The sequence below is a fragment of the Anguilla anguilla genome, chromosome 19, assembly GCF_013347855.1.
Source record: "Anguilla anguilla isolate fAngAng1 chromosome 19, fAngAng1.pri, whole genome shotgun sequence".
NCBI lineage: Eukaryota > Metazoa > Chordata > Actinopteri > Anguilliformes > Anguillidae > Anguilla > Anguilla anguilla.
The window spans coordinates 17,115,711-17,132,227 of NC_049219.1; the positions used below are offsets into that span (position 1 = coordinate 17,115,711).

General features: G+C 45.3%; 1 protein-coding gene and 1 long non-coding RNA gene across 5 annotated transcripts in view; one reads left to right on the forward strand and one right to left on the reverse strand.

Moving 5' to 3' along the window:
* The window catches only part of LOC118218684 (metabotropic glutamate receptor 8-like), a 95,579-nt gene extending 88,420 nt beyond the window's left edge, over positions 1-7,159 (forward strand). For 3 of the 4 annotated variants that reach the window (XM_035401275.1, XM_035401274.1, XM_035401276.1), the window contains exons 11-12: positions 4,537-4,783; positions 6,487-7,159. In XM_035401275.1, coding sequence (XP_035257166.1) covers positions 4,537-4,783; positions 6,487-6,539 — 300 coding nt within the window. In that variant the 3' untranslated portion in view covers positions 6,540-7,159. The remainder of the gene's footprint in view (positions 1-4,536; positions 4,784-6,486) is intronic. The other variant, XM_035401278.1, reaches the window with a different exon arrangement.
* A 955-nt stretch (positions 7,160-8,114) lies between these two features.
* On the reverse strand, positions 8,115-14,351 carry LOC118218748. Its single transcript, XR_004763540.1, has 3 exons — positions 13,773-14,351; positions 11,571-11,693; positions 8,115-8,186 (listed from the first exon to the last, which is right to left on the reverse strand). It is a non-coding gene; the product is annotated as an uncharacterized LOC118218748 (long non-coding RNA).
* Between the last annotated feature and the right edge of the window lie 2,166 nt (positions 14,352-16,517).

Below are 16,517 nucleotides of genomic sequence, written 5' to 3' on the forward strand. Positions count from 1 at the left end.
CAGCAGCTGGTATGAAATACACAGTCGTGAAGAGCAGCTAACCCAGCCATTTCGTTTGGCTTGACAGAGCGGTAAAGCTGTGTGTCATCAGCATAAAAACGAAAAGATTTATTATGTTTAGAAAAGATAAACCTCTAGTTGGGGGGGGGGGGGGGGGGGTACATTCTACAGACACACCCACAAATACAGAGCATTCTACATTAGGAAACACAGGTCAGAGTTAGAACAAATACAGAGCATTCTACACTAGGAAACACAGGTCAGAGTTAGAACAAATACAGAGCATTCTACATTAGGAAACACAGGTCAGAGTTAGAACAAATACAGAGCATTCTACATTAGGAAACACAGGCCAGAGTTATAACAAATACAGAGCATTCTACATTAGGAAACAGAGGTCAGAGTTAGAACAAATACAGAGCATTCTACATTAGGAAACACAGGTCAGAGTTAGAACAAATACAGAGCATTCTACATTAGGAAACAGAGGTCAGAGTTAGAATAAATACAGAGCATTCTACATTAGGAAACACAGGTCAGAGTTAGAACAAATACAGAGCATTCTACATTAGGAAACACAGGTCAGAGTTAGAACAAATACAGAGCATTCTACATTAGGAAACAGAGGTCAGAGTTAGAACAAATACAGAGCATTCTACATTAGGAAACACAGGTCAGAGTTATAACAAATACAGAGCATTCTACATTAGGAAACAGAGGTCAGAGTTAGAACAAATACAGAGCATTCTACATTAGGAAACACAGGTCAGAGTTAGAACAAATACAGAGCATTCTACATTAGGGAACAGGTCAGAGTTAGAACAAATACAGAGCATTCTACATTAGGAAACACAGGTCAGAGTTAGAACAAATACAGAGCATTCTACATTAGGAAACACAGGTCAGAGTTAGAACAAATACAGAGCATTATGCATTAGGAAACACAGGTCAGAGTTAGAACAAATACAGAGCATTATGCATTAGGAAACACAGGTCAGAGTTAGAACAAATACAGAGCATTCTACATCAGGAAACAGAGGTCAGAGTTAGAACAAATACAGAGCATTATGCATTAGGAAACACAGGTCAGAGTTAGAACAAATACAGAGCATTCTACATTAGGAAACACAGGTCAGAGTTAGAACAAATACAGAGCATTATGCATTAGGGAACAGAGGTCAGAGTTAGAACAAATACAGAGCATTATGCATTAGGAAACAGGTCAGAGTTAGAACAAATACAGAGCATTCTACATTAGGAAACAGAGGTCAGAGTTAGAACAAATACAGAGCATTATGCATTAGGGAACACAGGTCAGAGTTAGAACAAATACAGAGCATTATGCATTAGGGAACACAGGTCAGAGTTAGAACAAATACAGAGCATTCTACATTAGGAAACAGAGGTCAGAGTTAGAACAAATACAGAGCATTCTACATTAGGAAACAGAGGTCAGAGTTAGAACAAATACAGAGCATTATGCATTAGGGAACAGAGGTCAGAGTTAGAACAAATACAGAGCATTATGCATTAGGGAACACAGGTCAGAGTTAGAACAAATACAGAGCATTATGCATTAGGGAACACAGGTCAGAGTTAGAACAAATACAGAGCATTATGCATTAGGGAACACAGGTCAGAGTTAGAACAAATACAGAGCATTATGCATTAGGGAACACAGGTCAGAGTTAGAACAAATACAGAGCATTATGCATTAGGGAACACAGGTCAGAGTTATAACATGGTGTTAAAGTGCTTGCTTTCTGTGCAGGATGCATAGTAGCCTTATCAGACAGACTGGCAGCTTGCAGACAGGCGCTTTAATAAAGGTGCTCTTGATTTTCCCCTTGGGTCGTGTAGCTGTGGACGTCAGTCAGACTGCGCCTTACATAAACGCTCTGAGCTTAGGAGAGCAACTGGATCTCTTCAGCAGGCAAACCAAAGAGTGCACGCAAGCCCTTGCTATTTATTTCTCACGTCTTGCTCTCATGAAATTCAAATTACAGCTTTGGCTGTAGTTCTGCTGTTCAGGTTCTGCTGGATGAGCAGTGAGTCACGAGTGGGGTGGGGGGGGGGGGGGGGGGGGCAGAGAGAATCCGTCAAAAGACTATTTACAGCCTGCAGCACCGGAAATGATTATGAAATCTTTTCTGGAATGCTGTAACAGGGAAATGAGACTTCTGATTGGCAGATGGTCAGAGTTAGAACAAAGCAGATGCATTGATATTAAAAAAAGCTAAATAAATAAACATGCAGGTATTAAAGAGCAGCTGTGAGCTGGCTGTGAAGCTCAGCAAGCCGGGCTTCTGCACCGATTAACACAGCAGATGAGTCACATGACTTCAGTTCAGAGGTCGTCCCTGGCATGGCCAGAGACCTGACTCTCCTCTGACTGGGCGGGGCTATCATGACACAGACGGCTCGCTCAGACTACGGAATGCCACACAGGACAATAATCAATGGAACCGAGTGGGCTGGAGAAAATGTCCAGCTTCAGCCACCAAAAGCTGCAGCCACATCTGGCTGAAATTCTGATTTATTTCATAAATGCACTGATAAACCTTTCATTTTCCACATCATGAATTATTAAACGTGTATTTCACTGCTCAGCTCCAACAAAGATCATCTTTACTGCGCTGATGGCCCAGACGTAAGAGGATTTTTTTCTTTCTGTGAGGTGTGCATTAAGTTATTCAGAGATGAATTTATATGTCAGATTTATAATCCCCGTGCACTGTGCTTCTGTCAGCCTGGCTTTTGTGTGACGGGATTTCCAGGCCTTTATGTGAGGGTAAAACACCCCTGTAAGTCGCTTATCACTCCTTCACCTGTCAGACGAGCTGAAATGCTCTCCTCGGGGGGCTGATAAGGAAAGGGGAGATCTTCCTCAGGATTGGTTGTTCTGAGAGGTGCAGGGTGTGACTAATGGAGACCGTAAAGGAGAGAGACGATGGGGGGGGGGGGCGTCTTGGCGTCTGCCTGTCAGCTTCACAGCCAGTCAAGCTGTTCATGTCAGGGGCCCCCGCGAGTCTCAGACATTAAAGCTGCTCCATCTCCTGAGCGGAAGCTTCCGGAAGCTTTGGCTGTTTGGCCACACACTAGCCAATCATCACGGGTCTCTGATCAGTCTCAGCCACTGGACCGCCTGGGCTGGGCTCTTAGTGTGTAATTGCTTTAGAAACTCACCTGGGGGGTTGTTCTGTAAGGACGTGATATCCAGACACAGTACTCTCATATCACATCCAAGGCAACTGCTTGGAGAGCAGGATTTTACTGGCATGTGTGCTTAACTTTGACTCACAAATGAAGCCAAAGTTTCTGTTGCGTTTTGCGACATCATTTTGGTGATTGACTAAGCTACTAACCAGACTGTGCTTGAGAAGGAAATAAAAAGGCAATGAATTGCAAGTCAAAGGGAAGATGTTGATTGGCCAGGGCCATAATGTTCTATTGATTAGTGGGGAAGGGTCTTTGCGTCCTTTGTGGGCTGTCCGGTAGGAATGCCTGCTATGAGAACACATTCCTTTTTTCTCCTCTGTCTACGTGTCTCTGTGCTGTGCTGGATTCTTCTGAAACCGCCCGTTTCTTGCTGTACAAATAGATGAGTGTTGCGATTAGTGAAACAGATGGATAGATCATTTTCACTTTGCACAAGAGTTAAAATACCTGTCAAACATGATCTGTTAGGATTAGTGCCGGTCCTCTTGGTGTCCTCTGAATGGTGAAATTCACACACTATTACCTTTTGTCTGTCATATCGCATAAAAACATGCGTCTCCTCAAGAACCTTTAATTAATGTGGAATTCTGTTGAGGCATGCTGTGTTTATTAATAATAATAATAATAATAAAAAAGAAAAGAATTTAAAAACGTAAGTGGGGTAAACCCGTTTAATTGTCTCTCATCCTGTGGGTGACATTGTAAATGGAAGCGTGCTGCAGTGTGCCTGTGGGACGGCTGGCGGGGCGAGCTTCCTGTCGCCCCCCTCCAGAGCCCCTATAGGGCCTTTACAGTGCACCGCTCAGCACGGCCACCAGGGGTCTTCACCTATTGGCCGATGGGTTGAGTGACAGCTCAAGCTCCTCCTACTGGAGAAGGTGCATGGAGTCCAGTGGGCGTGGGCTTGATTCTTACTGTGTTTTAATGCAGGGAGGAGATGCAGAACATTTACAGGTTTTAGTCACAGTCACGGATTTCTGGGCAAAAGGCACTGGTATAATATCCCTTTATTATACGGACCCAAACTAAAATGTGGTGATAGATTTATGAACTACTTTTCTACTTTTTAATCTCTTTCTGTCTCCTTTTCCGCTCTCTCTTTTCCTCCTCCTCCTCTCTCTGGTTCATTTTGAGAAATTCTTTATTGCCGTGACGATGCCCTGTGTCTTATCACCAAAGTGAATAATATGTTTGAATAATAGGTTGCATAAATAACAACATAGCAACAGTGAATGGATGAATGGATAGCTCCATGAATGGTGACAGTAATAATAATCTGATGAATAGTAAACACTCCCCCCCCCCCGCCCCCTGCAGATGTACATCCAGACCACCACCCTGACGGTCTCTCTGAGTCTCAGCGCGTCCGTGTCCCTGGGGATGCTCTACATGCCGAAGGTGTACATCATCCTCCTCCACCCCGAGCGGAACGTCCCCAAACGCAAGCGCAGCTTCAAGGCCATCGTCACCGCCGCCGCCATGTCCGGCAAGCTGACGCACCCCGGCGCCGACCGGCCCAACGGCGAGGCGAAGACCGAGCTGTACGAGAGCGTGGAGACCAACCGTGAGTACGCCCCACTGCTCCCCTAAAGTACCCACTGCGCGTACACCCCCTACACTCACACACCCCACTGTTCCCCTAAAGTACCCACTGCGCGTACACCCCCTACACTCACACACCTCTCTGCTCGTACACCCCCTACACTCACACACCCCCTACACTCACACACCCCACTGCTCGTGCTGTGTTCTTCAGGCCTGTCAGCTGGAGGGTGTCTGAGGGGTGAATTTGCGATCATTTCAGTAATTTAATGCATTTGTATTTCCAGTGGGTTTTCTGCATATGAAATCATTTTGATGCTGACTTAGTTGCCGTGGAGAGCTCCTCTCAGGGGACATAGTGGTTTGAGAATAGTCTGACCCCCTCGACACTTCAGTGGAAGTTTAGGATTAAAAACTCTTATAGCAGGATAGCAGAATGTGTTGAGATTGCCTGCTACTTCCTGTACTCGACCAAGACTGCTGCAAAAACAAATGCTCAAAGTAATTACCCAAAACCCGTCTTTTTGTTAAGATGCAGTCGCTTTCTTTCTCACATCAAAGAGCATTTCTAGTGTCAGCACTTGGGTTTTCAAAACTGTTCTTACCGGCCAATCTTAATTTACTCTCTCATTATATTTCTGCTGACTTGTTCGCACTTAACTTTTTTTTTTTTTTTTTGCTACAACTGTTTTTATTTGATAAATGTTGGACATGTTTCCACAAATGTTTTCAAAGGTTTGTTTTGCATTATACTGTGAACATTTTTTTCTTCCTCCCCATGAACTTTAAAATGAATTGTTGGAGGGGAAAGGTTCATACAAGATGGTTTTCAAGATAGTAAAAGTAAAGACAGGAGCCAATAGTTTGTCTCTTTCAAAATACAACATACAATATTTTCCAGCTTAGACATTCATTTTGATCTAAAAACATAATTTGCTTTGACAGGCTGTTTTCTTTTAAAAACATGACCAGGCTGACGTGTATTTAGTAGATATAATGCAACATAGAATATTGATGCTCACAGCCAAAGACAATAAACAAACTCTTATAATCAGATGACTTCATGCAGTCTGTAAAGCTGTCTTCTCAGCTTCTCCACACTTCAAAATAACAGCGTCTCGGTCTATTTTATCACTGAAATATTACTGTTGTAGGCTGAAGCCACTGGATGGCTGGTCCTGGGAAGGTTCTGTTCGGGTGTCTGGATGGGCCCCACAGTCTGGTACTGAACCTGCACCGTGCCAGTAGCCCTGCAGGGTGGCACACGATTGGCTGTCGTCACCCTGGGATTTGAGGTGATGAAAGCCAATCGTGGCAGCCAATTGTGACGACAGCCAAACAGCCAGTTTTAGCCAGCTTGGATGGCAGCGTTTCCTCATGCACCAGCGACCATCACTGCCATATGACGGGCCCACAGGTTTTGTCAGTTGGGCTGCACGTGACGTGTCTTCCCCTGACTCGTGTCCGTGTGAGCGTGGCTAGCAGACTGTGGGCGTGAGCAGAAGTGGCGGGTGCTTGGTGTGCTGATTCAGCAGACTCTGCCGTCTCCTGAACCGACACAGGTCACTCTGTGAGAGATGCAGCCTGAGCAGCTCGGTTGGGCTGGGGTGGGAAACGTGAGCAAAAGAGTAAATATGCCTGTCAGCAGCACTGTAGTGTTTAATGGCAGAACTGGGGAATAAACTGCTAATAATAATAATAATTATAATAATCATTTTCTCTCAGCAGCTCCATCGACCAAGACCACGTACATCAGCTATAGCAATCATGCCATCTGAAGGGGCGGTCCGGAGGGAAGGGTGGCAGGCACGCCAGCCTGCGCTCGCCACTCTGCCACGCTCCACGGGCATCGCGGACCCACAGGCGCCCAAGCATGAGCAACCTTTACCGTCCCGCGCCATCGCCTACGACCGACGCCGAGCGCGCCCGACTCGAAAACCAGCGCCACCGCCTTTCACTCCGTCCGGGTTCACCCCCCCCCCCCACACGGCCCTGTGAGGAATTTAAAAAAAAATCTTAACAAGCAAACGATGACATCGACTGAAAAAAAACAAAACAAACACCGCAAGCCGGTAGACGCAGAAAAATAAAACATTCAGAGCCTGGAGTCAGGGGGGGGGGCGGAATGTCGACAAAAAAAATGTTGTGGAAAAATGGGAGAAGTCGGGAGAGTTGGCCATGTTTGTCGTTATTCTTCTTGTAAGTATTTTTGTGGTTGTGAAGATTTTTTCATTCTTGTCCCACTGTGTCCGACCTGCAGCACAAGACGAGCCAGTCTCTTGCATCAGCCATCAGGACCATCGTCTCTGGGTTGTGAATCTGTTATTGCAAGGGTTGACGCATGCTACTTTTTCTACAAATAATTTATTTATAATAAAGGAATGTTTTGAAATGTTTAGCATCGTGAGTTGTTGAGCTCTGATAAGCCGTTTGATTTTCATTTGATAAGCGCCTTATGGAATTGTTCACCCTATCAGTCCCTGTGACCGGCCTCCGTAAGTCGCCCATTTGAGTGGGAGACCTTGGAAGACCAGGCAATGTGTGTGGACCAGTGTGAGACCAGTATCCTCCTAGCACCAGTAGAAACCCGACAGCCCAGTGTAGCGGCCGACTCGAGATACTGTGCTGTAGGAGGTGCTGTTTTCTGGATGTGACAGTCAGGTGTTGGGTCACTGAAGGTGGCGCAAGCCATGTGCAGACCTAAAGGTGATGGTTGTTCACTTAAGTTTCATGGTGAAATTCTCAACTTGGATCATCTTTCAATCTAATCTCCCCATCTAGTTATTCCCCTTGTTTAACTGACACAAAACAAATGTATCTCTCTTCCTGACATCCCAGCTCACTGTATATGTCACTTTGCCCCCCTCCCACCTTGCCCCTTCCACTTAGGCCCCTCCCACTGTGCCCCTTCCACTGTGGCCCCTCCCACCTTGCCCCCCCCCACTGTGGCCCCTCCCACCATGCCCCTCCCACCATGCCCCTTCCACTGTGGCCCCTCCCACTGTGGCCCCTCCCACCTTGCCTCCCCCACTGTGGCCCCTCCCACTGTGGCCCCTCCCACTGTGCCCCTTCTGTGTGCGTTTTCCTCTTGGCTCTTTCAGCCCGCACACCTGAAGACAAAAAGCTCACTAATGACCTCATTTGCAGCGGCTGGCTTTCATTTCAACATTTTCGTCTCACAGAAACACCGTCAGCAAAAAAATAACGGGTGAGTAGAATTTCCTCTTCTTTTAAAAATGTATTTATTTTTTTTATTTAATAAGGCTGCTTGCAACATCTAACAAAGTATCGATCGTAAAATAAGTGCAGCGGATGGAGAGTGAAAGGCAGTGGCCTGCGTCAGCGCAGGCGTAGCGACGTGACAGACCGCTGCAGCTGCCAGTGGAAAGCTGTCAGCTGTGTGATGAATAATTCTGCGTTTTTGGCTGAATAAGGGGGGAAAAAAGCAATAAAACGGTCTGAGTGACGAACATCTCAGCATCCAACATTGATATATAAATACAAATGATGTGTGTTGACCAATAAAGCTTTAGAAAACACAATAATAACTCATAAATTCAGCCATCAGAGGCATTATCCCCATCGCGTATGACTGCATGCGTTGGTTAGTCGCTAAACAGAGACATATCTCATATTTTACACAGCTGGGCATGTATTGAAGCCTTTTCAATGCTTGCTCAGGGGTACAGTTTGAGTGGCGCTCTGGCTGAGCACCAGCTATGCAGACTTTAAGAGCTTCGCCGCCTCCTCTCTCCTGGTCCCCATAACCAATTAATTAATTGGCTGCAGGTTCACATTTTTAATTTACTTGTCGTGCTTCTTGCTGCTGATGAGTCAGGAGGAGGCAGGCCTCTTTTGCCAGCCGTGCGCACAGCATGGCCGCCTCGTTCGGCAGGCGACGTCCTGCTGTGTTTGACTGAGATAACAGCATGACGTACAATGTGCAGAGACTGCCCCTAGTGGCTCGGAGGAGTATTCTGCACCTAGTTTTCCAAACCCATCAAACTCCAAATCAAAGTCTGGATTGCTTGTTTGTAGCATCCTGCTAGGAACCCAGGCAGTGATGGCTTCGCCATGCCCTGGACTATGGGAGGAAATGGGAACTTCTACGCAGAAAGGATTCACTCTCTCACTTTCTCTGTCTCGCTCTCTCACTCTCACTATGTAAGATACTTAAAGGTATACCGTGCATGTTTTTTGCTGCCATTCTAGATTCTGTGTGATGCCAAACCACAGGCTCTGTAGCCATGCCCACGCCCCTCCCCCCCCACATACACACACACAAAAGAGTGCCACACCCAGAAACGTCCCAAACACATTTTAGAATAACAAATACAGGTAAAAGGTGCAGGGATTTGGTGAAACTAAGTAAAGACATAGATTGCCAGTGCATCATAGATTCTGATAGATATTATTTTATGATATTTTCAAGTAAAAAAAATCTGCATAGTCTGCTTTTAACCATAAAAAATAGTGAAACACTTGTTTTGAGCCACAGGAAGTATGGCACTCCACAAAGGGAGAGAGCTACACATAAAAGATAAAAAGTAGTAAGTGCACTAAAGCATCTTGGTCCATTATGTTGATAATGTACAGAAAATGCTTCACAGTGGAACTATAGGCAGTACAAAGAGGTGCTTATTGAAAAGCATGGATCATTTCCAACAGACCTCATATCACAAAATGACACTGTTGTTTGCTTGCATTCAGGAATTGTGCTGTATCTAAATGGCCATTCAGTCTTTTTTTATATTAAATGACATAACTCCCTGGAATGAGCAGAGCACTGGAATACCTGACAGGATGACACACCGCCTGTCAAAGTCGTTCCGCTTGTCATTCTTCAGTGCTGCACGCACACCTTGCAGTCTGCATTGTGACAGATGCTCCACACGGGGGCGTGCTACTGAGGGGGGCAGTCCGCATTGTGACAGATAGCACCAGCTGTGCTTCTGGTCCAGTCCCGCATGCGAGCGGCTGTGCTTCTGATCCAATCCCGCACTCGAGGTTTAGATTACTGATTAGCTTGTTTGAACAAATCAAAGCGCTTCACCTTTACACAGTGGGAGAACTTTGGTGACTCAATCCTAATTATCCAAAATCACTAACGAAGGGCACTGCTGAGGCGTTTTTGATGCTCAAAAAAGGTGTATTTTTGATTAGATGTTTGAAAGTGTGGGAGACTGGGGGGGTTCTCTGTACCTGAGAGCTAATTGGCTGGTTTGTCAGGAGACCCAGCAATATGACAGTTAATCTGCCCCTGCACAGATGGCCAGGCAGCCCTGTGCACTGTGAGGTCAGGTGTTACTCTACCCAGCCTGTTTCAATTCTGAAACGGGAAGACCCTCCCTCCAGTATTGTTAAAAAGACAGTGGACCAAAAAAACTACTCCTCCTAATGGTAATTGCTTATTGCACTATGAAACCCATGTACCAAGCAGATGACACAAATAACAAATCAGAGACGTTTTTAGGGCAAGGCATGTGTTTGTGTTCCAGTGGTGGGAAATTAAATTTCATGAATATGCAAGTTTTTGCTTCCACCGATGTACTCTGTGTTACTATTGGCTAATTAGTCCTGTACACCATGGGTGGCTCGCTTGCACATTCAACAATTTACAATGTCTTGTGCAGACCATGTACATTTCACATGTGGACACCGGGAGGGACTTCAGCCATCATTAATGACCTTATCGGGCAATCAGGCCAAAGTACCAAATCACCCAAATGATCGGGCCAGTTAAATAATTAGGAGCAGAAGTCTGTATGAAACACAGGACCCGGAAGGGTCCGCCTCGCCCAAACCTACTTCAATCCAGGGACTGATTGCTTCACGCAGAGTAAACAAGAACAAGTTATTAATGGTGGTTGTGCTGTCATGGCAACAATGAACTGCTGTACTTCCCAGTCCAGAACAGCTACACTGTTGTACGCTGATTCAGTTACGGCAAAACAACAACAAAAAACAAACTACTTCCTCAAACAAGCAAACCCCAACTGATGGGCATTAACTTTTAGGCAAATGTAGCAGAGATGGATTCTGTGGAGTCATCCTTGTCTTGGAATAATGTGTGGGAGTACTGTAGGAGCTGCTCTGCAGTTGACTAGATGCCTGGAGGTGCAGGTACACAGGAAAGAAAACTGTGGAAGAAAACCACTTTGCTTTGGCATGATTTTTAATAAATTTAGTCTCCAATTTAGTCTCCCTCACCAATCTTCCCGCTTTCGAGCCTGCGAGATATTGAGTCTGTGTATTATTTACGGAAGAGTGAGCAGCTTTGTCACGGAAGGATAAGTAAGGTTGTTTTTCTGGCTGGAATGAATTCCTGAATGTTGGCGCGACTGCGGTGGTGATCCGTCATGTGACGGCGGCGCTGATAGCCGAGTGAAACTGACAGACAGCCTCGATTAGCGTTTCAGCGGGAGGAGCGCGTTGGGAGCCGAAATGGCGTCTCGGGGCTGTGGCCGTGTCCCGGGCCGGAGCATCGCCCCACTCCAGCGCCGCGGGGGCGTGTCCCGGGCCAGAGCATCGCCCCACTCCAGCACCGCGGGGGCGTGTCCCGGGCCAGAGCATCGCCCCACTCCAGCGCTGCGGGGGCGTGTCCCGGGCCAGAGCATCGCCCCACTCCAGCGCTGCGGGGGCGCGGTCCGTGCCTGCTCAGTAACGCTCGGCCTGATTCTGACCGGAGACAAGTCTGACAGGAGTGGGCACGCTCACATAACAGCTGTGTCAGCATTGATTCATCATTGATTCTACCATCAGCTCTTGATTGATTTTTTGCATAGCGCAGAGCAGATGTTTTTCTTTACCTTCTCGCAATGTTCCGCGCGATCGATGCGACTGTGGCTCCACGCGCCGTGCAGTGCCTCTCGTTCAGAACCGGGAGAGAGGAGAAGCCGCTGGAATCGTGTCCTCGTGCTGTGAATTCACCCCTGGAACACACGCAGAGTTTTGACCGTAAAAGTTTGATTTGGGTGTTTTATGCACTGTTAAAGACCTCGCCCCAGGCTTCAGTATACAGTTAAACTTTAGTGTCTTAACATGATTTTGTTTTATTTTGGGAGGTGTTCTTAACAATGCAACAGTGTATTTACTTAACATCTTCATATTGCTTAAATTCAGTTTAGGTATTTGACAAAACAATTCTAATCAGGTTCTTTGCTTAACTGTACAACAACATAGTGCAGCCTTATTGTTATAAACCAAGTCCTTTATAAACCCTCATCATTATAGTTCTATTATTCATTAGAAAAGAAAGTATGATTATATCAGGCCTATTTTATATGTTCAGATTGAAGTTATTTTTTAAATCCTGAAAACAATGTTATGCTGCACATTACAGAACAATTTGAAAATATAAATGACAGGGACAAGAGTTCAATGGAACTTTTTCAAAGGTAAGCATGTAATCTGATAAGGAAAGTGTCCACTTTATTCATGACTCCAGTGTCCCAAGTGAATTAACTCAAACAGAAAATGCATCATCAAGTATCATTTTTGAAATACGGTCTATACTAGACATTGATACATATTTTAAATGGTCTTGAGGTGTTTTCAAACGTGGTCCTGAAGCCCCCATTGTATGCTGGATGTATAACCTCAGAGTTGTGCACTGTTAAGCAAACACTTAAGACGTCTTTAGAGGAAGCAAATCCAAGCAAGCCAAACATGCACTATCTAGAAATAAGTTAACGTAAGAAAACTCTGACATTTTCGTTAGCTCTAGGCCAGTGGTGTCAAACTTGTGCCATGGAGGGCCGTGTGTATGCAGGTTTTCATTCCAGCCTCAGATCTTGATTATATAATTAGTTAAATTATTTGCTGAATTAGGGATGCAGGTTTGTGCACAATGGTGACCCGACGTCTATGGTGACCCGCATTGTCTAAATAAAAATTTTCTTATATTCTGTGCTTCAATGCAGTTAAACGCATATGGCTGAATGAGTAATTGGACTCAATTAAGGCAGCATTAATTGGTTGGAATGAAAACCTGCATACACACGGCCCTCCATGGCACGAGTTTGACACCACTGCTCTAGGCTCAAGCAGAGACGGTTGTACGACGGTGGTAACCAACCCTGTTCCTGGAAATCTACCGTCCTTTAGGTTTTCACTCCAAACAAAGCACACCTCATTCAACAGTTAAAGGTCTGCATTAAGCTGATAATTAGAAGAGTTCTACCCTTGAGCAATTCACCCTCAACCTGCATTGCTTCACTATATATCCAGCTGTATAAACGGATGCAATTTAAATGCTGTGTAAAAAGTTTTGTACTTCGCTCTGAAAAAAGAGCGTCTGCTAAATGCTTGTAACAACTTCGCACGTGCTTGTCAGCTGTCAATCACTATCAATTACGTGAATACTGGGTGTGAGGTTCAGTGTACGCCGGTAGTTTTCAACAACAAAGGTAATTACTTCTGTGTACTTCAACATTCATTAAGCATTTTCCTCAGAACGCGTACGATGAACAAGTGTGTTTTAAAATGCGGCATTTTTATGCCAACCATCAACTGTTAAGTTATAATCACTTGGCGAGCGAGCAAACTGGCTAGTTAGTACGCTAACGGTTCGACGACGAGTTTTAAATTAAACGCGCTCGTGCAACGCGTTTATAAATGATTCATCATCAAACTAGACTAACTAGCTAACTAGTAAACGTAATCGTTATAAACTAGACAGTTCAACGCATTCCAAACACGTTTAGCATGCACACCTGTATTAACCTACCTACCTACACGGGTACCGAACTCGCTCACAACTGAAAACGCTGAAGACCACCCCTCGGTACTAATCCTAGCTAAAGGAGGCTATGCACAGTACTAGTCCAAACACATAACGTGCTCTAGCTAATCACGGGTAACGTCGACGCCTCAAAGTTATTTATTTGTTTTACCAAAACGGCTTATTACTTGCGTTTTAACTATATCTCAATGCAGATTTTTTTAAATGACTTGGTTCCTATTTAAAACAGCCGTGGGGGAACAAGCAGGTTACACCGCGCAATCCTCACTGTATTTCCTGTTGGCTCGTAGGAAATGGTGGTAATTCTGTTCCAGAGAAACCAATCCCCCCCAGAGGCTTATTAAATCGGATTGATGACGGTTTAAATCTGATACACAGAGGCCAGCTCTTTCATTGCAGGAAATTGCGGTGAGCGTTTAGAAATGCAATATGAATCGAGCCGTGTGATTGGTGGATTGTCTCACCTCCTGGCCCTCTGATGCTTCCTTCAGCCGTCTCATTTCCGGGTTTGACTCCTCATGTGGCTCGGCACAGCTTTGCATTAGCGCGGCATCAGGCCCATGCTTTTGATGAGAGGTTTCTTTGTCCACACCGGAAAAGGACAGATTAGTATGCTGTGTCTGGTGATTAAAGCCCAGAATATATGTCTGTTGTTAGCATGATGGCTCCAGCCATTTGCACATGTAGAGGTCTTTTTCACTGTGCGCTGTCCACTGATGACCTCAGTGAGGGTTAGTCATTTGGGACGGACCTTTTCTCTGACTGCTGTGATAAGAGGACATGTTAAATTTGGGAGGCCCCATATAAGCACAGCCTTCTTTGGCCTGGTGTCTCCCCATCCTCAGTTTCCCAGCCTTGCTGTGGGAATGGCACACGGTCTCTGTGGATTTCGGCAGAGCGTTACACAAGCAGACGCTCCCTTTCTCCTGAGGAGGACTGCACGTCTGCTGCAGGTGCCACCACCAACCAGATGAGGCGCTGTGGCTTTTCTGACTCGCATCTTTGTGACACCACCTTGCCCGCTGAGGTGTGATCAGAACCTGTGTAACTGCAGAGGTGGTATCACTGCATCCGTCCGGTTCCTGTTCAGGTGTCGTTTGGACATGTTGACCCCTTACTGGTTATGAGGCTATCGGGTGATTGTGTACATTGGCCTGTTGTCTGACAAGGGCTTCCTGAAATCTGTATACTTCTGCCTTCTGTAAATTATTTTTATAGACCTGGGGGTTCCTTTGTCCTTCTTGTTTGTATAACAGCAAAGTGTCAAATGGAGTGCATTTAAGGAAAATGTTGTTTTTCTAAGCTTTTTCTCCAGAGAGCCAAATGCGATTGACATTTTAATGTAATTTGCCCAGAAATGCTTTTTTTAAATTTTTTTTATTCTAAGGGTCTTAAAAGTCTATTTAATTGGGATAGAAAGTTCTTGCCTGGAACTGACTGTTTGCTTAATGCACAAAACTCTGGTTTCAGACTCTCTGACAACCTTTTTATTTTGCTCTGACAACTTGAGAAAACTTTTTTTCTTTCTCGTGACACATCTTTAAACCCTGTTCCTGGAAAATAAAATGCCTCTAATGCATTTAACGTGGTGTTCACTGTGGGTTTGAACAAGGAATCTAACTAGACCCATCTAGAAGGGAAACCTGAGCAGCCAATTGCCTAATTACCTTCTGTCCCCTTAAATGGAGGGAGTATGTATGAAAAGGGCCATCATTTCTACACGGGTTCCTGTATGTGGATGTAAATGCCCTTAGATTATAGCAGACAGTCTGTATTTCTGTTCATTGTGTCATTTAAATCCAATGTGCTGAGGTACAGAGCCAAAACAACAACAATGGCTGTCCACTGTCTAAATACGTACGGTCTGCACTGTATGAATAGAATAATCATTTCAATTTCTGTTTAAACCAAGGACTCATGCACATTTAAAAAAAAAAAAAGATCAATGTTCGATTTGAGTTGCTGTCCTTCCTCCTTGTTGTAGTCTCAGTGCAATGTCATATCGTTTATCATATATAATTATTCAAGCTGAAAAGACGGATCCGGTTTTTTCCTCTGCAACTTCCTGTGCAATTTACTGAAATCTTAAATCCCCCCATAATGCATTCTTTCTTTCACGCCTGCACCCAAGGTAGTGATTCCAGCGTAGAGCTTACCCAACAGTCCCATCGCCGAGTGTGCTGGGGGTGGTCGCTGGTGTGGGGGTGTTAGAGAGGGACCCGCAGTGGGCTGGGAGCACGTTGGCTGGCAGTGCCGTTCCTAAATTAACACAGAGGGGCTTTGGCTTGGCCTGGGTGCAGCCCGGCCGTTTGAAGTCTTTCCTGCGGTTAATTTTCATAGTCGTTTGGACGACTTCCAGTAAAACTCATTCCAAGTTCCGTTCAGATGTCCGTGCGCAGTGATGGGTTAATGCAGGTTAAATCGCTGATTCCTGTTCAGGATGAACCGCCCTGGGCTGCCCCAGACACGGCTTCCTTCTCTCCTGTGTCCAGGGGCAGTGTTTGTTAACTGCAACTTGCTTCCCATGACATCGGCATTCCAACAATACAGCGCATGATTACACTGTCCTATGGAGAACCTAAAGTTCACATAATGCTGATGCAGTAGGATGTTTTGCAATTGAGCACTGTCTCTTTACCACACCCTTCTGACTCCCTGTCAGCACAGTAAACAGTCCAGTTTCCTTTGGGGGTCTGGTAAGGGGCACACTTCTTACAGTGGTACAGCACAAGTGCAGTGGGGTGTGTTTTAAATGGGACAGCACAAGTGCAGTGGGGTGTGTTTTAAATGGGACAGCACAAGTGCAGTGGGGTGTGTTTTAAATGGTATGGTCCAAGTGTAGTGGGGTGTGTTTTAAATGGTACAGCACAAGTGCAGTGGGGTGTGTTTTAAATGGTATGGTCCAAGTGCAGTGGGGTGTGTTTTAAATGGTACGGTCCAAGTGCCGTGGGGTGTGTTTTAAATGGTACGGTCCAAGTGCAGTGGGGTGTGTTTTAAATGGTATGGTTCAGGT